The sequence below is a fragment of the Coffea eugenioides genome, chromosome 8 (genome assembly GCF_003713205.1).
Source record: "Coffea eugenioides isolate CCC68of chromosome 8, Ceug_1.0, whole genome shotgun sequence".
Taxonomy (NCBI): Eukaryota; Viridiplantae; Streptophyta; class Magnoliopsida; order Gentianales; family Rubiaceae; genus Coffea; species Coffea eugenioides.
This window is the reverse complement of record NC_040042.1, coordinates 40,642,105-40,662,655: the sequence shown is the minus strand read 5'-3', so window position 1 is coordinate 40,662,655 and position 20,551 is coordinate 40,642,105. Positions and strand designations below refer to the sequence as shown.

The following is a 20,551-nucleotide window of genomic DNA, read 5'->3' as shown; positions in this document are numbered from 1 at the left end:
AAGGCACTATAACGTACTAGCATCATATCATCATTACATTCTACAATTTCTATGCTTGAGAATGAAATCCTTAAACTTCCCTCATTGGCCTTTTACCGTGGGGCTGTAATCTTAAACTTCATTTGAGCTTTTATTGTCTCAAGGCATGAAATCGTCTCTCTAAACATCTAGCTCAGATTGATTTTTTTTTTCCACTTTATTTTTATCAACACCTTCGATGTTTAGCAGACAAATTAGCTCCATCAGAGCTAAAAATTGCAATCCTTACTGCTGATGTCTTGGTGGAATCGTTTCTCGCCCTCCTTTGGTTCCCCAACTTTCGGCAAAAAGTTATGGTATTTGATTACAGTTAACATTCACAGTTCTTGTATATATGTTTCATTTTTCATGTAAATGTTCATTTCCTCAGATTGTTGTTAGGCCCAGGAGCACTCACACGCAAGACTAAAATCCTAGCCATTTTCAACCCTCATCCCCATTTCCCCTAAAGAACCAAGTAATCTGCGGATGATCAACAGCAGCCCCAAAATACAAGGAACAAGCTTGCATATAAACACGTCCTGGCAGCTCTTAAGTTTTTTAAAGGTAGGCACGGAGCTCACCAGCAGATATTGAGACTGGTAGCACAAGGAACGACCAATAACACAAAGTTCATATCGAGACCGATAATTTTTCTGCCAGAACGGTCATCATATCTTGTTACCAGATTAAATATATGACATGCAGCAATTTTTTTCGCAATAATCACAATTCCATGCAGCTTACTCTGGACTATTAAAGCACACTATTCGGAAGAAAGGACTTGGAGAAGGAAATAGATCGACGATTAAGCATGGCACAGAAGAATCCATATATAGCATAACAAGACAAAATAACTTGATGGATTAGTTAAACAGTATACAGTTAAAAGGGTAACGACATAGATGGAAGCCAGAATGTGATGTTTTTTGCCTACTGTGACTGATTTTACAAAATCAAACGAAAGACCAGTTAACAAACATGAAGCATATGCAGTGAGCGTTCTCTTCTTCATTCAACACCTTCCAAGCAACGGCTCTCTCATAAGAGACTGGCCTACCCATACTTGACAAGCAGATGCCACCTTGAAGACAGGCAAAACCCTGCAAAGAAAGTAGAAAAGATGAATTCCATTAGGAAAAGCTTCAGCTACGTAAGAAATTTAGGAATATTTGATGGCTTCCCAGTACCCAAGTATCATCCACAATTCGATGCGTCTAACGATTGGACTATAAGACAAACATCACAATTACCAGGGACTCTAGCTTAGATTATTGTTACCCTTCTCATTGCGCACCATTATTCAACATTTCAGATGAGGAGTCTTCAAAATGTCCAAACGACATCAAAATTATTAACCGGGCTAAGCCATCCTCCTAAAGTTCATTGCAGCAGGAGAAGATGATTCTTCTGTTCTGTTCTTTGTTTGGTTGTTATAAATTCTACACCAGGGGACAGTAGGGAAAATACCTAGTCTTACTATAAGCACTTGTTTGGCCTTTGTATTTTCTTCGAGGAAACAGCTATCCTAATAAGAACAGTCATTTGCCAGGTATTTGTTGCTTTACATCTGATCCTTAATCTACCAAATGTGCTACATAAGCTCCTATTAATGCACATGAGAGAGAGAGAGAGAGAGAGAGAGGGAGAGGGAGAGAACAATGCCATAACCTTCCATCATCTCGTATAGGGTGTCAAAGAAAACGTAAAGTTTTATTCCTGGCAGAAACTCTAAATCTTTTTTTTTTTTGAACCACAAATCAAATTAACTGTACCTGTTGCATAATCTGTGGAAGCTCGGAGAAGAGTGTCTTTCTTCCATTGTCATCAAAAATCTTCTCAAGAGTAATATCTTGGAGTGCAACTAAAGTGGTTTCAAGCATATCAAGTCCAGCCTGATTAGCAAAGGTGAAAACTGGCAATGGCTGCAGCAGTCAAAAAACAAAACAAAGAATCAAAAAATCATGGATTGTACATACAAGTAAGATGAATAGCTCAAGCATAAACTTTGTCTCAACTAGTGTTTGAGCCCTGTATTACAGAAAACATGTGGTGCCACCTCATTACTCCATACTTCCACTAGACATTTTTTTTACCTCAGACAGAATTAAACTTGATGCCACATGTAAAAACGAAAACATTAATGATTTCTGTATCAACTTTCATTTGCAACATAAAAACTCATAAGACATGCTAATTTCCACTAAGACGACAAAAATAAAGGCCAATGGAGTGATTTCAAGCCACATTCTTGTTAATCTTCCCTTGGACTATTTTTAAAAGCCATCATTGGTCTTACCAAGGACTACATCAACTTCCTCTCCAGAGATACCTAGTGCGTCCTATACGGACATATTATAGTATGTCTTCAGGAGCAAGCACATTCATCATCTGGCTGATATCATAATCATTCTTATTTTTGTACCAATAGTCAATTCTCTGTTTTGGATATTAACAATTCACTTTTTCTTCTGACATTTTTCCTCTATTGGTTTTTATTTTACTGGTGCAAGTGAGATTTCCTAGATGACCCTCTTCATGATAACATATTACTCAATTTAAGAACCTAGCTTCCTCCTCCAGCAGGTAAAGCACTTCAAGAAATGTATTAACCCATGCAACAAGTCAAAAACGCCATGGTACATTGAATTTCCAAAAACAGACTGAAGCAAAAAAAAAAAAAAAGAAATGCTATTATTATATTAGTTAATTATAGGAATAAAAAATGATGAATGAAAAAGCACCTTCAAAGAGCAACACATGAGAGCATCTGAGTGATGCCAAAGAGTTTTGAGGATGGATTCACTTCCTTCACTAACAGGTTTAAGTAACTCCACACCTAGAAAGAACCTGCAATTAAACAGAAAAAAACCTTAAATACAAAGCCAAACAAATAATTTTGGGCAGCCCAAGATCAAAATACTACCCATCTCTGATTACTGATATCAGTCCCAAATGATTCCACTCTTTTATTTTCCCTTTTTCCCGTAGAAGGGAAAAAGATGCATGGAAGGATTTCATGAAATTTCACTCGCACACAGAATAGAAGAGTTGAATGTTTTAACCATATGCTTTCTCAGTACAAGTATTTATAAATGTAATTCTTCCCCATCATGTAAAAGTAGAACCAATGATCGGAAGCACCATTTATGCAATTCACCACCTGGACAGGAGTGGCCTATGTAGTGCGTTTTTTGATAGTCGCATAGATAATCTAACAAACAATAATTGTTAGCTCATCTGAGAACACATTTCATTTAAAACACTCAATGTTTTGTTGACTACAGAAAATCTCCTATTGTAAAGTTGAAAGAAATCTCAATGTGATCAATGGGGCACTATTTCCTGTCCTGTGCTATCCAATCTTCTTTGACATGTTATTTCAATGATATTAAAGATCCTAATCTAAAACAGCCCTAAAGGGATATCCTGCATGATGCTTGAAATGTTATAAATGTCAGACTAAAAGTAGTTCTTTATTTGAAGAGGGTGGGGCTTCGAATAATATATTTTGTAAAAAATAAAGCCAGTTATAACTATAAAAAATTTTGCATAGGAGACTTTCTTTAGAGTAGACAAATGTCAACTGTTAAACATGTAAGCAATTCCGTGATGATAAAAAAGGAAATTAAGTACTAATGAAGTAGAAAATCAATCAACGTACCTATAGCTTTGGCAGATCCAACGAGCTAGCGTCTGTGCTTCAGGTGTCCCTGGTGGTGGCCGTAAACCTGGATGAGAACCAAGATGAGAAGGGGAAAGAGCCAAGGCCACCCTCTGAACAGATGATATTATGCTGCGAACATATTGCCGAGCCATAGCTGCTACATTTTCTTGAAGATGCATCTCAAATGCAAATTGAAATGCTATTGTCATAACTGACTTCGCACTACCAGAGTGCCTGGAACATTCACCGGATATCCTGTTTCCTGATGGTCCAACTTCAAGTGTCGATGCAAGGTCAAGTGTTCGATTAGGACTAGAGGAATCCTGCACAATCACAAGATTATACCAGTAAACAAATGTAAGAAGTGACAAGAACTCTGACAACACAGCATATGATATAGAAATCTACCACTTTGGAATCGAGGGGAATGATGCGAAAACCAGATGGAAGAAGAGGGGCATCATCAGAGAAAGAGGCATCTATTGGGGCAAAGATGAGTTCTGCACAAGTACCAATGGCATTCTCATCCACTCCACTACAAAGCTGCAAGATAAGAAAATCAAAACACAGGTAAAGATATCATATAATTGCTAAGTTTGCAATTAACTGAGAGAAATAATAATAGAGGGCAAGAAATCTGCTATCCAGAAAGAAAAAATGATACAAAATAAGTGAAAGAAGGATAAGTTACTAGTATTAAGTTGCCTCACATGAAACAGAGAACAAAAACACCTACTTGTAAGAGGAATATATCAGCAGGCATAATCATGTCTTCTCGATAATGGCCAATATTTTCCAGCCTGATGACTTCCATGAACTGTTTCAAAGAAGCAAATCAATGATTTACCCAGTAAAGCATATGATAATAGCACAAGTTAACAGCTGAAAGGATATATATTTTAACTTGAATATTAGAAAGTACAAGCATCAACCTCTTCATGTTCGATGGTGTGAGCAAGTGGAAGGATGACCTGCCCACCAAAGTTCCCCGCTCGAGACACAGGTACACTACAAGGGCTAGCTTTAATAGCTGCTGCTGAGTATGCATCAATACCGCTGTCAGCCCACTCTGATCGGTGTTCCCGGAGGAACCTGAGAAGTATAGCAGGAGGGACATTCTGCCAGAATAACAGGAAAATTGGGTAAACATGACCAGCTATTGACATATGAAGAAGGAAGATGAAAGCTGATAGGCAAAAAAATAGGACAAGGAACATAATCAAGACTATGGAATTTAATAATTTCACAAATCCATGTCAACTTTTAAATTAACTTTAACAACCTCACAAATGCATGTCAACTTTTAAATTAACTTGCTCTTGCTAAAATATGGTTGTTAGTGCAGTGAATTATTGACTGTCTTAAAAACGCATAAGCACTGCAAATTATAAATCATGGCTATCTCAGAAAAGAAAAAATGATGGCTTTGCTAACATCATCACCAAACAAGCGTATGATGAAAATGACAAGAAATTTAAGTTTAGGCACTCCAAAAAGAAAAAAAGTGTTTAGGCACTTGACTACAAACAAGAGTTTAATACGACTTTTTTCTTAAGAGATGTGATGTAATTACCCATAGAACTACTATGCATGTACGGAACCTGAAGATTCAGTGGGAAAGGAAATTATGTTTTAACATTCGTATCATGTTTTTGGTTTTCAAGGATTGTGACCTACAGTATTAAACACAAAGGTAATGGTTACTTGGTCTTGCCATCAAACCTCTTGGGATTATCTTAAGTTTCAACTCCTGATCTTATTATCTTATTTTACAAAACAAAAAAAGCAAAAACACTTTTTAGCTATACTGTGGTATATACAGTTGTAGTTTGAGGCAATACGTACCACAACTTAACTTTCACCCATTTATCAATTCCTTCTGTTTTTCAGAGAAAATCTAAAGATCCAAGTGGAGCCTCATAATGTTTCTTACTATGCATCTAATCTCCTTACCTGTAAAAGCATGGAGGCCTTGGCACATAGCACTGCATTGCTGACGGATGAAAATCCATTAGTATAATGAAAATTTACTCCCGTCAATTTGCTGGGAGAAGAGTTCACAAGAACAGTAACATCATCAATGCCATCACTGTCAAGCATAGACCATCCCTCATCTGTGAAACCATTTACAGCCTCATTGAAACCCCTAGAGAAAAAATAAAGTAAATTTTAGTTTCACATAAAAAATTAGAAGCCATCAGAACATAATGACAATAGCTCAGAAACCTACTTGCTCAATCTTTGGCTAAGTGCTCGTAATGCTGCAGGTCTTCTTCCCCATCCTGTGACGGTAGGCTGAGAAACTTCAAGTGAAATCTGTCTTAATTGGCGTAAAGCCTGCAAGATATTAGAGGCTCAAATTAGAGAACAAAATTGTACATTCATCTCTTTTTGGATACTTTAGTACATTCATAAAATACACTCCAGAAACTGAGATTACTATCTGAAACCAATACAATGGCATGACTTGTGCAAAGGAGAGAACTGCATAGAATCTAAATATCATACCGCCATTGTTGTCTTCTGAGCAAGCAACGTTGACGACTCATATAGCGGACGGATCACTTCAGGCACACTCCATGGCTGTTGGCAAGCAATATGGTTATTATAGCATGGGTAGCCTACTCTATGATGAAACTTGTATGTTAAGTAGAATACCTCTAAGTCTATGTGGTCAACTATATGGATTATTGAGCCACCTCCCTCACAAGGTCTGATCAAGTATCCGCTCGGCAGCATTTCAGCTCTTACAAAATGCTGAACAGGTGGCATACTGGGACCATTCTGAGTGTTGTTCAGCGATCTTTCACAGACCTAAAGTTTTTCAAGAATTTAATAAATCAACCTAAATTAGCTAAGATGAGATCATTTTGCATTCCACAAGTTTACTATGAGGTACATACCACGAGACTACCATCTTCCATCACAGACGTATAGCGTAATAGCCAGAAGTCACGAGCTGGTGCCAAAGTAGTAGGGGCATAGAGCTGAACAAGGAAGTCAGAACTACATTTGTCAAACGACTTTACTTAACAGTGGATGACAACCACAGAATTCAACATATGAAAAATTTTGACCTGCATATAAAGAAGTTCAATGGTTCCACCATTTCCAGTAGACATCGCATTGAGGATATCCACAGCTCGGCAATCACGAAACCATGAGGGCCGATCTTTTAAGATTTCAGCAACCTACATACACATTAATAATTGGTACAATCTGTTATTCATGAGCAGTGGCCCATATCTACCAAACATCATCCTTGAAGACTTACCCTTGTAGGTTCCAAACCCACAAGACCACATGCACGTGATGCTATACCAGTGCAACCATGAGAAATAGCAATGATTCCAATGGAATCCGGACCAGGCTGCAAATTCAGAAAGCAACTCTTTAATACAACAAATTAAAGTGATTGAACACATCAAGGCAAAAATAATAGAATAAAAATAAAATAAAACCCAAAAGCAATTAACATGACAGTACATGATTTGGATTCAACTTTGTCTAGATACTAGTTGAAAAGCTCAAATTAAGCCGGGGCAAGTATAAGAAACATCAGAATGACTTTACACTTATTAATTCCTGTCAAATTGGATTTGACCAAACTTAAGTTTAGGTTTTAGTACAAATAATAGAGCTGCTCTGAAGAGAGGAATGACAAATTGAAATCATAACATGATGCACAAGTGACAAGAAGAAAAGGGAATTTAAAAATAGACTCCCATAACCTGCCAACTGAACTAACAGAAGGAAAACTTGATGAAGGAAATGGAGAAGCAAAAATACCACTACTTGCACAAGTGCCAAAAATTGACAAAGGCGACGCATAAGGCAAGAAGCATTCAGGATAGAACATTTTCAACTTTCAATAACTTCTTAAAAGAACAATAAAGTGCAGATTAACACCATTAAATATTATAATAAAGAAGTCAGTAACCTTCATCCCAGGCATTTGGACCCACTCAACAGCAGTTCCAGTGGCCTTTGATAGAAACTCTGTTAAAGTCTCCTCTGCAATGGACAAAAGTCTAGAAGAAATACAAGCATGCCACACATCAGCCATGGCACAAAGCAACACAAATAATAAATATCTCAAAATCAAGGGGCACAAAGAACAAGAAGCATTCCCCACTAACCCTGCAGGACTAGCATCTCTTGGTGGACGCTGAGGAGTCAAGTGGGGCTGACCACTTGTAACCACTGATTCACAACTATTATCAGTGGTGGCAAGAGTTGCCTGAAAACATTGAAAATCAGAATACATGAATGACTTTCCACTAATCAAAATAAAATATTCTATTGAAGATAGTTACAAAACGTCACTCATAGAAAGATTTATAGCCCAATTACTATCGTAATTTAAAAAGCACATATTTGAGATTCACTTTATTGCCCTTTCCCCCTCATTTTACAAGAAAAAGGATTGACAACAAGCATTTAACCATTAAGTCAGAGCTACCAACGAAAGTGCAAAAAGGATCCAAGAATAGGTGAAAAACCACAAGAAATAAGATAAGCTGATAATAGATTTACATTTTGAGACTGTTGGCGGAAAAAACTATTCTCATACACCAACTGCGAAACCTGCTTCTGCAACCTATCATTTTCCTCCATCAACAGCTTGTTCATTGCTGTCAATTTTCTGTTCACACCTTGAAGGCGGGATGCCTCTTTACGCTGCTTCTCCCTACATCTGCAAACAAAATTGAAAATTTTCAATATTGTTAACAACAAATTCATAAATCCAGAAACACATAAATCTACCTGAACTCAGCACAAATTACATTAAGCCTTAGTAAATACCTTCTGTTCTGAAACCAAACTTTGATCTGCTTAGGCTCAATGTTTGAAAGAATTGGGCATTCTCGAATCAGCTGTTGTCGACGAAGGGAGCTAGGCTTTGGACAATCATGATACAACCTCTCCAAAGCCTCGACCTGCTCAGGCGTATAACGGACATACTTCCCATTGTCCAATTGAACTTTAGTGCCACCATCTTTGCAGGCCGAAGTCACCGCCATCATCACTACCAAAATCTAAACCAAGAAAGAAAGAAGAAGAAAAACTCAATTGCAAAACAAACAGATCAACAAACCCCTCTAGGTCGGGGAAGTCCATCAGTATTAATTATCTCCCAACCACAATAAAAGAAAGAAAGCAAAATCCCCACAATCATATCGTTCAATTTAGAAAAGGAAAAAAAATCATTTCCAAAATCCTAAAAAAAATGGGGTCTCAAATCTATCATACTAAGCAAGAAATTTTATCCCTTTTCTCTTACCCCCAAGATTAGCCAAAGAAATGATCTTTCCTCTTCAAGAATCCAAGATAAGTTCAAAGTACAGTGAACAGACAAATAAAAGCAAACACTCTTTCAAGACGGTAAAGTTAGCAACTTTAACTCTGAGATCACTATATCAGTTGTGTATATGTGATTATTTGTACTCTCTCATACAAACAACCACATGGATTATGATACCATATTAAAAAATTAAGCCATCACCAAAGCTGCTATTTTTATTATGCATAGAAATTTGGACAAGAGTTTGCATAAGTAATGAAAGTTTGTGTCTGAAGCTTTGGATCTTCCAGAATTCTTCAAAATCAAGAAATCTAAACAAAAACCACATGGAAAAATGCGACACAAACAAAAACGCCATATCTTAAACAAGAAAACTCACACATGCAGTCAGAAAACACAGAGTAGAGCGTGTGTTAGTGTGAAAGCAGGAGACACGATTTTACCTAGTGCTTTACAGTTAAACTCCAGAAATAAAAGCGGCCGTTTCACCTCCTCCTCCCCCCCTATGATCTTAATACTTGATAATCACGCAGCATCAAGCACAAAACCCAGATCTTCCATCATCGGATCCCTCACCTTCTTTTTTCCTTTTTTTTGCCTTACCTTCCTCCCAAAATCCCAAAACCCTGTCAATTAGAGAAGCTCACTCAGCCCACCACCACCCACCACCCACCTAATACTAACATGCAAACAAATATACTCTCTCAGTATTCAGTACAACACAAGTATGTGTCTTTTGCGCGTGTTTTGAGTGAAAGACTATAACGGGGTAGGCTTCGTATTATTAGTGGAGACTGAGAGGAATGGAGGAAAAGGAGAGGAGAGGAGAAGAAGGGTAGTGGAGGAGAGTGGAGACCATTTTCAAGGTTTATTATTGTGAGTCGTTGCTATCTATTATGCTGTTGCTTCTGCTGCTATTCTTTTTTCTTTTTCTTTTTTTGTTTGTCTTTTTTTTTTATTTTCTGTCTTTTGGTTTTCTTGTTGGCTTTTGCTTTCTCACTCTGCTTCTGTAGTCTGTAGTCTGTAGTCTGTACTGTTACAGTGTGTGCGCGTGTGTGAGCGCGTGTTGTGTTGGTTGGGGGCAGAGAAGCTTTTGGGACTTTTTAGAGTGATGAAAACTGGAAGCTAGAAAAGTGACATTGCAGCAGCAGCTGCAGGGAGCTTAGTGATACCTCCGCAGAGCTGTAATGAGTAGTGTAGTATCCTACTGTCTTCACATTCTGTCTGCTTCTCACAGAAACTCACGCCTACTTTTCTTCTACTGTCCTTAGGGTTTGCTAAATTACTATCATTCAATCACAATTCTTGAAAATTTGGCATTTTGACCCTTTTCTTGAAAATTTGGCATTTTGACAATACTCCATTTTTTAGCTAAAGAAGTTTATGTTACTAATCTACATCAATATTAGTCATGCCATTGTGCACTATAAACATCTCATACATGCAGCATATATAACGAAGTTTACGACGTGTTAATTTGATAATATTTCATGACGCGTGACCGTATTATTTAATTATTTATCTTAGGCATTTAAGGACTATCTTAAGTACTTACATAATATTTTATATAATGTTGATATTATGTTTATGTATGTATTAGGATGGTGGCAGAATTAACTTAACGTTGGCTTTTTTAAGCTTTTGGAACAACAAAATGATACTAAAGTTTATTCAGGAAAGTAACTGCATTGAAAATAAAAATGGGGATACATCACAAAAAGCAAACAAACTTGGTTGGGAAGTTTGTAGGGCATCTTGCAAGTTTTGTTGCTTATGTCTTTAGCCTTTTAGGACGAGAAATATCAATAGAGCTCTATTGTTTTCACCTCCTTTTTTTTTTTTTTTGTTCTTTATAGCATACTGTCATAAGAAAACAAAAGGTTTATCCACTTTCCTACACATTCCAGGCTAATGGAGACAAATCTGAAAGCGAACACCAATTTGTGATTCTTGCAAGTCACTCTTCTCATGGAATGATGATAATTTGATCTTCTCAAATGGACGTATCCATGACATTGAAATAAGATAAAGGGCCAAAAGTGAAAACATTGAAACGTGGGGGCAATGGGACAGGGCAGAGGAGACAATTGTCATGCGTATGTTGAAGTTGGGAAAAAATCCGAAACAACCAAAAGGCCCATAGTTATAAAAAAAGGTAAGAGATTGCTTGGGGTGAAATATAACGTATGAGGACAGGATAATGAAGATGTTCTGCATGCGCTTTCCCCCTCGATGCCATATGCTTTATCATGCTGTATTCCTTTCGCTATGCCATCTTTCTTCTCTCTTCATCATCATCAACAACAACATGAGATTCTTGAATGTTATGCATGCAAGCCATGACTATATAAAAATATATATATATTAATGTATCGTATCTGTTAGTGTAAAAAAAATTAATATTCTCGCGAATGAATGATGCACGTAATGTATCGTATCGTATATGTATCGTATCTTATATATTGTAGAGGTTATGTATTCCCACGACCCAATGACTATTGGTTTAGCTTATGAGATGTGAAAATGGCTCGAAGAATTCTTATTTGGTTCAAGGCGACGAGATGCATGACTAGGAATTCAAATAATTAAAGTTCAAGTTGGATACGAAATCCTTCAATTTTCAATCCTTATCGCGTTCATGAAGGAAAATGGCATGGATATGTTAGATTTTCGTCCTTCCAATTTTTGGCCTCCTATACTATAGCATGAGATGAAATGTTACCCAAATGGTCTAAGGTGGGAAAGGAGACTTTCAATATTGTCTTTGAAGTAACGAGATTCCAAGAAACCCTCCACCACTTCTCCTCGATTCAATCAAAAGAATTTGTAAATCTTATCTCATATAAATAGATAATTTTTATAAGAAAATACTAAAGATGTGCAAAATAGTCCAAGTAGTGAAATATGAACTTTTTTATGACAACGAAATACAAATTTAAAATACAACCAATTAGAATTATTATAAGATATAGATTATAATTACGCCTAGCTATATGAGCAGCAATTTGACGTGGTGGACCTAATTTAAGTAGGTCAATAACTTTTTTTACCTCCTTTCTTGTGTTTGTAGAAAGATAAACTTCAATTCTAGTGCCGACATATTCCCGACATTTTCCAAGAGATAGAAGTAGTAGGGAACTCCCATCAACCCTTTCTTGACAAGGGCATTATTTGGATCCAAGATTAGGAAATGCATGTAATACATGTTTAGTACACTGATGAAAACAAAAATGGAAATCAACAATTTAGTAGGAAACTTCCTCACGAGAACTGTAAATTGATCATTAGGATTGCAATTTTTCATCAGAAAAGTTTTACGTTTTCTGTGAATATATTTTTCAATCACCTTTTTTTAGCACACATATATCAAATCATTATAGTGTATTTTTTGACAAAAACTCCTAAAAATAACAATCCAAGCAGGTTACAGTATATATATATATTTTACCATGACTTGACTGATCGAATGGAAATGCAAGTTTTTAATTTTGCAAACGTTAATCTAAAGAAAGAGTAAACTTTTCCTTGTGATAAGATTTAGTACTACAACAAACTTGAAAAGCGAAACTGCAAAAGTATCCGTTGACATTTCAGGGAAGAGTGGGAATTAAGGATTCAAAGGTAGAGGGTTAGTGGGTATATAAAATATTTAATTAAGCTTGCTTTTATCAGAGATAAGGTTTGCATTACCACTTAATCAAGCAAAAGAGGTCGGCTAATGGAATTTACAGCTGCACAACATAATAGAACGAAGAGCATATCATCAAATTTGTAAAGTAGATTAATCTGAAAATGAAAGTTAACCTCACTTTGACCAAAGAATCTTGCAGGATTATTTCATGTATTTAGGGGTAGACTTTGCTAATCTTTCAACAGATTGGTTCCAGAATAAATATGTTCATCTGTAACTAAAGTTTTGCATGGCCATCATGAACTTATAGTTATTGCTTTATTTTTTTTCCATTGGAGTATTAGAATTCAGATTAATCGAATAAATATACAATAGAAATCTAGTCCGTTGAAATCAAAATGTTATTAACAGGCAATGACGAAAGCATAATTTTGAATTGGGATAATTTCATAATTCTCCCATGAGGTCGGTCATAATATCATTCAACTACTTTGAAATTTTTAAAATCTCACTTACCGCCATTGTCAACTTGACAAACTTCCTATTCAAAGTCACAAATTGATAATATTGCCCTTGCTCTTAATAACTATTTAACCACAAAACCAAAACAAAATAAAATTTTAAAACCAAAAAATGTAAATTAAAAAAATAAATTGCTAGCTAATAATGGTCCATATTATTTATATTGAGGTTGTGGTGGAATAGCAAAGGACGTAGATGAATTAAATTTAATCAAGGTCAGCCACTTAGGAGGATTTTTGTGAGTAATTAATACCTTAAAATTTTCGTGCATAGTTAAGTTACAATTAAGGAAGTCCAGATATATTCTGGGAAAATATGTTTTAATTCATGGTGTAGTTGAAGTTGTATTGAAAACTAAAATAATCTCTTTATATGTGTGAATTTTGCTTTTGTTCCAATATAACTAAAATAAATAGTTTCCGTTAAGAAATTTTACACCTTATAAAATGTTAACTTTATTTTATTTTTTATTATTGTTATAAATTTCATAAGTAAGATAACAGAAGAGTAGTATTAGAACAAAAGTTTTATCTTTCTTGTATTTCTTCCAAAGAGGTTAAATCGTATAAAAAATGTCAATTCAAAGGAAGTAAGCGAGATTTTAAAAATCTCAGGGGAGCTCATTGATATTATGAGAAACCTCAGGAAAGATTTATGAAATTATCCCTTTTGAATTTGGAGAGGAAACATGGAATGTCTGACATCAGTAATGTTTTTGACAAAACATATAATTCGAAGATTTGGAGGGTAAAAACCTAAGGATTAATTTTTTTTCTACATTCATAACGTATACACGGTCAGTTTTCAATGAATGACAATTATACAAAATTTAAATTTGAAATTCAACTTTTAGAAATATGTCATGGATCTAACGGTGATAGTGTATATATATACTATTAGTGTATTTTTGGAGTTAAAAATTTATACTTGTAAATAAAATTTTGATATTTATGGAGGCAAAAATAAAATGTATGACAATAATATATGACAATAATGTCTAATATTGTTCTCTAAAATAAATTTTTAAGGTAAAATTCTTAGCCCAAATAAGAATTATAAAATTCAAAGCGGGGGCACAATGAAATTTTGGAACCATTGTGGTTCTGTCCCCGTTAACAGGAGAACTAACAGATAGACCAATAATATAAACTTGAGGAGATCAATACATAATACTTACAAAAAAATTGATTAGTTTATGGTGAAAATTTTGCTATGGCCAATAAATTAGTTGAAACTTTTTAAATCAAGTTTTAAAAACTTTTTAAATTTCGTAGTTTGGTAGGTGTACAAATTGACTAGTACTTGTATATCTCTTAGACCACAATAGCATTCGATTACTGAGTCAATGCCTGGTTGTACAAGTGATTGCCTGATAATTCCAAATTATGCACTAACTCTTTTTTTTTTTCTCCGGTCTTCTTTCAGAAGTTTTGACGTCAGAAATTGATTCTTGCCTGGAATTGATTGGTGAAAACTCAATCGTGGCAGACCATTTTAAGTGGGTTTTGATTTTATCACTTTCTTTCAACTTCCAAGGCCTCAATTATGGACTTCCTTTCAACTTCCAAAGCCTTAACAGGTTTTGAATCCACAATTTTTCAATTCTAAAGATCCAAATTTCTTTGAATTGTAAAACAAGGCAAAAGTGCAAATACATGTGTCATCTTGTGGCCTCACCTCACCTCTATGAAGAAAACCGACATTTTGTGTGTAAAATATGTGTGTGTGGCGGTAAATTTTTTTTTTTTTTGTTGGGTCATGGAAGTCAATTCAATGTAAGGGTGAGTCTACCAATCTGTAGACTTCGCAATGGAGGACTTCCTTGTCAAATAAATACGCTGTCAACCAAATCCAGAATGTGTTATTCGAGGACTCCGAGGAATGTGATTCTGCTCTTTGTGATAGGTTCAGTAGTACAAGTCATTTGTCAGAACTCAGAACATACATTAGCCGACACAAGAAATCGGAACAAGTGTGGAATTTACTGTTATAGTTTTAGAATTACTATTGGTAATCACATTTACAATGAAAGCCTTTGATCAGTACATAAGAAGCTCGCTTAGATACATGCATAATCTCTTGTTGCATTACATTTTATTAGCAAAGAATGGGGTGAATTGCACCGGTGATCATGCATTGAACTTTTATAGATGTCTCGTTTTCTTCATTGAATCTTTTTTTTGTCGACACAAGTTGGCTCACTTGATAAAAATTAGTGATATTTTTTTTTTATATAAAAAATTGTGTGTTTGAATTTCACTGTTGATGTGAGAGTTATATTGGTGAACGATCTATAAAAATCCTGATAAGCAACCTATGTTTCTAGGGTTGTACCCTGACCTATAATGATGCCGATACCAAATCTATCAAACCTTTTTCTAACCAGCAAAAGAAAAAAAAAAAACTTTTCTCATCTCGAATTGATTATTCAACAATCGTAATTGTCACATTTTGCTCGCTCTTTCCAAATTCATCTGTTAATACCACAAATTGAGGGCTCGATATATGATTTAATTGTTGCGTTTGATGGTAATTTTTGTTTATTTGCTTCACTAGGTACCTATTTGTGAAGAAAAATATTGCATGGTGATGGGAGGTGTGCAATTGAGCAACGCAAAAGGCCAAAAATTGCCCTGAAGCACGCATGGAGATCACATGTACAACCCTAAAATTGGACTAAATGGACAAAATACGGTCTGTAAGATTGTTTGTTCATCAATTTCAAGCGAAAATTGTTCATTGACTATAATGAATTATTTTACAAAAGTTCAATGACCTATAGCGCATTTTACCCCATACAACTATCTCTAATTATAAAGTATCTCATGCATACTTTATTAATGTTAATGTGATATCTATAATTATCTAAGGTTAAGATACATCTAGTGTTAGTAATGATGTATTAACAAAATAATTAGCGACTCAGGACGAGTCTAACACAGGTAGTCTAGGGGTATTATGCCAAATCCAATAAAATTAGAAGTTTTTAAAGAGCTGATTTTTTAAAAGCTTTGAGTTTTTATACACGTATGTGTATATGCTCTTAAGAGAGACTCCAAACATAATTCTTTCAATCTAGTCGTGGACTCGTAAATAAATATGTTACAAATGTAGAAACACGTTGAGTTTTCTTAATCACTTATTTATATCAAAAACAATACCATGCTTCAAGACTAACCTTAGAAGATAATTAGTGAAAAAAATAATTAATACCATATGCTTTAAAAAGTTAGGCCAGCTGCCACTAATAAGTCTCCTTTAACAAAAGACTACCCCATTATCCTAAACTCACTTCCAAGTTTTATAAGACTATTTCAGAGTATCGAAAAAGCAAGGATTTCAAAAAGGAAGCTTCTTCAACTTTTAACGGGGTCCAAAGGAATTAACTCAAACTTTAAGGTTTACGTCAATTAATAAAAAAAAATCATGGTCAAATATTAAATTCTTCAAACCTTTATTTCCTGGCACGTGTCCCCTGAGCTTGTCTGGCGTGTGACTGACGCCAGCAGGGCCGTATCCGTGTTTCGCTGGTCCAATATAATAATGCCCCCGATTTGTTGGATGTGGGCCGCACGCGTGAAGACTGGCGTAACTTTATAACATGCTTTGCTAACTGGTGCACCAATTTTTTATGTTACCTCCTACCTTTTTCTCAAGAGATATGTATCTTTTGCCACGTGCCCTCTTCTAATGGGTCTGATTTGAAGCCCTGGGTCAACCCCCTGTTGATTTAAACTACCCCAACTTATTATTCCTAGCTCCTTAAAATACTAGTAACTCACAATTCTTAATACCGAAAGGTTTTTGAACCAACTCTTTCTCTCAACATATGATCTTCTAAGTTCACAAAAGAGGTTGCTTGTTTTTCTCTTCCTTTTTGTTTTAATGCGATAGTAAAAATAAAGAAAAGGATTTCGTTTAACGGGGCGTCGAGTGAAAATTTATTAAGATGAATTTTAAGTGTTAATTCTTTGCAAAAATTAGGTTAAATTAGCAAATTGTGCATGTAATTAAGATGAATACATTAGAGGGTAAGTGGTAGAAGTGAGTGTGATTGATAAGTTAGGTGTGAATTAAATATACTAACGAGTGATTAGCGATCACGTGTTAGACAACTGAAAAGAAAAGAAAACATATTATGTGTATAATATAAGCATATAGCTAGCTAATTAAATTACTGAATTGCATGACTCAAAGCTCTATTCTATTATTACCTTAAGAATTAGTAATTAGCAATCCTACGAAGATACTAACTCTAAAAATTGCATAATATACTCCTCGTTATAATTTGTCACCCTCTCCATTTTCCCCCTTTTTTTTTTTATTGGTTAAAGAAAACTAGGCAGTTTATGGAATTTAATATTTTAGCTTTGCATGGTAAGATTGGACAGAAAAACTTTTGGGCCAAGGAAGTATATCTTTTCGAGCTTCCATTTAAAAGCTGATATGAAAACTTAAAATTTCACAAACTTCAGTTTACAACCAAGAAAAAAATATTGGTAATTTCAAAGCTCGGATGCATAATCTAGCTCGGCTCAAATATTTTCCCCAAGTTCCTATCAGCACAATAATGATCTATCCTGATCATGATGCAGATTAGAAGATAACATACAACATACATCATCCATTCCGACATATTAAAGATTGAGATTATAACATATTGAGCACCTTTTATTATTTTTTGTTGGATTTTTCTAACGGGGTACTTACTTCCATTAACACACCTAAATCACATCGATGTGAATATATACACTAATAATTATTATTCTTCCTTACATTTATACACTTGACTTGATTAACTGTATTTTTCCAAAAATTTTATACTTGAACTACATTACTGGGCACTAAGGGTGATACCGAGTCGAGTTGAATTCGAGTATCGACGTACTTGAACTCGAGCTAGATGCCTAGTAGCAGTTATTGAACTCAAACTAGAGCGAGTTGCTTGAACGAAACTCGACTTGACATAATATTGAGAAGGCTCAAACTTGACTCATTAGAACTTGAGAAGTTAGCGTTCGAGAGCTCGACAAACGGTTAGGGTCGTAAATATTGCAAATAATCAATCTAACAGAGTAATTTAATTATTTGTAATATATTAATTAAATATTACATCGAGTACTTGATAGAATTCGACAAACTCTCGAATATATGATATACATACTTGAGCTTGATTCAAAAACTCAATCTGAGTAGCTCAACCTTGGCATTGGTCAAGCTCGATTCGAGAAGTTGATTGAATTACTCGCAAGTTCGAATCAAGCTGCTCGATTGAGTAGCACTCCTATCAGGCATTCATTAAACAAATCATTTTCTATTTATTCCAATTGTACGATTGTTATATCATTAGGTGGAAAAAATTACCATAATGAAAGTCGTGTGGAAAACAAGTATGGGAAAGTAAATCAAAAGTTATTCTTTTTCCCCTTATGTATGTTTTGTTCACAAGATAGTTGAAAATTTTTCTTATATTTCGTATCGAGCAAAATTTACCTAATTGCAAACGAAAATAGCTAGTTAAATGCAAAACTCACAATAACTATCACTAATGATCATTAATTTTTTTTATCTTTTCTCAAATTTTTTTTTGGTAATTGATTGAAAATAGAACAATATTTTTTTATTTCTTTTACTTCATTTTCCACACAATTTTCTTTCTACTCAAATAGAGTTATATGTATTGAAAAATTTTTGGGATTTATAATATACAAGTCTTCAATACATCAAAATTCAAAGGAAAATTGCTCCTCACATGTTATTGATGTAAATTTTAATTCCTCATATTCAAAATGAATTATTTTAGTCCATAACAAATAAAAGAAAAAACATTCATTTATGTCTTGATCACCTTTCCAATTGAATTTTGGTTGGAATATATTACGAACACATCACATGGTCAAATTTTTAATGGCAAATATGACAATTTCCTTAATATTGACCCAATTTTTCACTTAATCTACCAATATTTCTAATTCTTTCCATTTAAACCCTAATTTCGTAAATCCAAAAACATATACACCCATTTTACTCTTCCACTACTGCTATATTGCTCTACCATTCCCACGTCACCACCATCCTCGACCTTTTTTTTACTTCTCCATTGTCACCTTTTCTCCTTTGTACTTTCTCCTCTACTTCTTTCCCCACATTCTTTTTCTTCTTCCCATTTTTTTGCTCGCCACACTCTTTTCCTTCCTTCTCCTTCTTTCTCATTTACCCACCCACCACTTGTTCCCTTCTTCTTTCTTGTTTTCCATTTCCTCAACTTTTCTCCATCCCTTTCTTTGTCACCCAAGTTTTGTATCCTCTCTGTTCCTTTCATTCATCGATTTGGTCATGAGACCAGATCTAATCTAGTTTTATGACTAGATCAATAGGTGAAAAGGAGACCGGGGATAGGGAAGAAGAGAAAATGTAGGGAGAAGTGGTGAAGGTGAAGACATGGGGAAGGGAAAGAGGAAAAGAGGGTGGTCAAATAAGCAATGATAGGAGAAAGAGAAGGAAGAAGGAGGAGGAGAAAGCGTTGAGAGAGGGAGGGAGAAAGAAAAGAGGTCGTGGAAGTGATAATGGAAGTCAGAATGGTGGAATAGAGTGAACATAAGAGTCAAGAATGATAATGGAAATCAGAATGGTGGAATAGAGTGACAATAGAAGAGAGAAAAACATATGTTTTTGGATTTTAGAAAAAAAAAAAAAGAATCAAGTGAAAATGGTGAATGGTGAATATTTTTTTTTTATCAATTGTAAGGGAGGTGATCTAACAGAATCACGGGAAATCGACGGAGATTGAAACACTATCGGACCATATGAGTGCATTACGCACCTATATGGATTTAAGAGAAATCATATTAAGTGGTAATTTTGATGGGAGGTAAGGTTTGAATCCTTTACCTCCCACCGCATAGGACATGTGGTGGCTAACTATTCTAGAGATAATTGGTTAACAAATGAATTAAATATGGAATTGAGTTAACAAATGAAGTAAGTTGTAAGAACTGTTTTTTAAATCTGATCACGTGATGTGTATGTGACTTACTCTGATCAAAATTTGATCCAAAAGGTGATCAAGTGCCAAAAATTATGAAAAAAAAGTAGAAAAAATGAGAGTTTTTTATTTGTTATAGTAGTAGAAACCAATTCTTCATAATATGTGAAGGACACAATTTTCTAAAATTCAGAAATAGAAATTTGAAATTAATTTGGTACGAACTACGAAGTAGAAACCAACCCTAGCCGAAGCAGAAACTGTTCATAGATACTACGCGGTACCACAGCGAGACCATAGGGTTGGATGGTGTGACGCGTAGGGATGAAAATGGGAAGTGGGAACAAGAAAAGAACGTTGTCAGTGGGCCGGTTAGGGCGTGAGCCGACAGGGATTGGCATGGGCCCATGATAGCGGCGCAAA

General features: G+C 35.1%; 1 protein-coding gene across 1 annotated transcript; it reads right to left on the bottom strand.

The window, feature by feature from the left end:
- Positions 1–826: 826 nt before the first annotated feature.
- On the bottom strand, positions 827–9,853 carry LOC113780997 (homeobox-leucine zipper protein ATHB-15-like). Its single transcript, XM_027326815.1, has 19 exons — positions 9,434–9,853; positions 8,492–8,724; positions 8,222–8,381; positions 7,825–7,925; positions 7,626–7,716; positions 6,960–7,055; positions 6,763–6,876; positions 6,589–6,672; positions 6,344–6,499; positions 6,194–6,268; positions 5,916–6,022; positions 5,639–5,831; positions 4,618–4,803; positions 4,422–4,502; positions 4,094–4,228; positions 3,683–4,008; positions 2,763–2,868; positions 1,794–1,943; positions 827–1,121 (listed from the first exon to the last, which is right to left on the bottom strand). The coding sequence occupies exons 2-19, from the start codon at positions 8,710–8,712 to the stop codon at positions 975–977; spliced, it is 2,529 nt and encodes an 842-aa protein (XP_027182616.1). The 5' UTR covers positions 8,713–8,724; positions 9,434–9,853; the 3' UTR covers positions 827–974.
- Between the last annotated feature and the right edge of the window lie 10,698 nt (positions 9,854–20,551).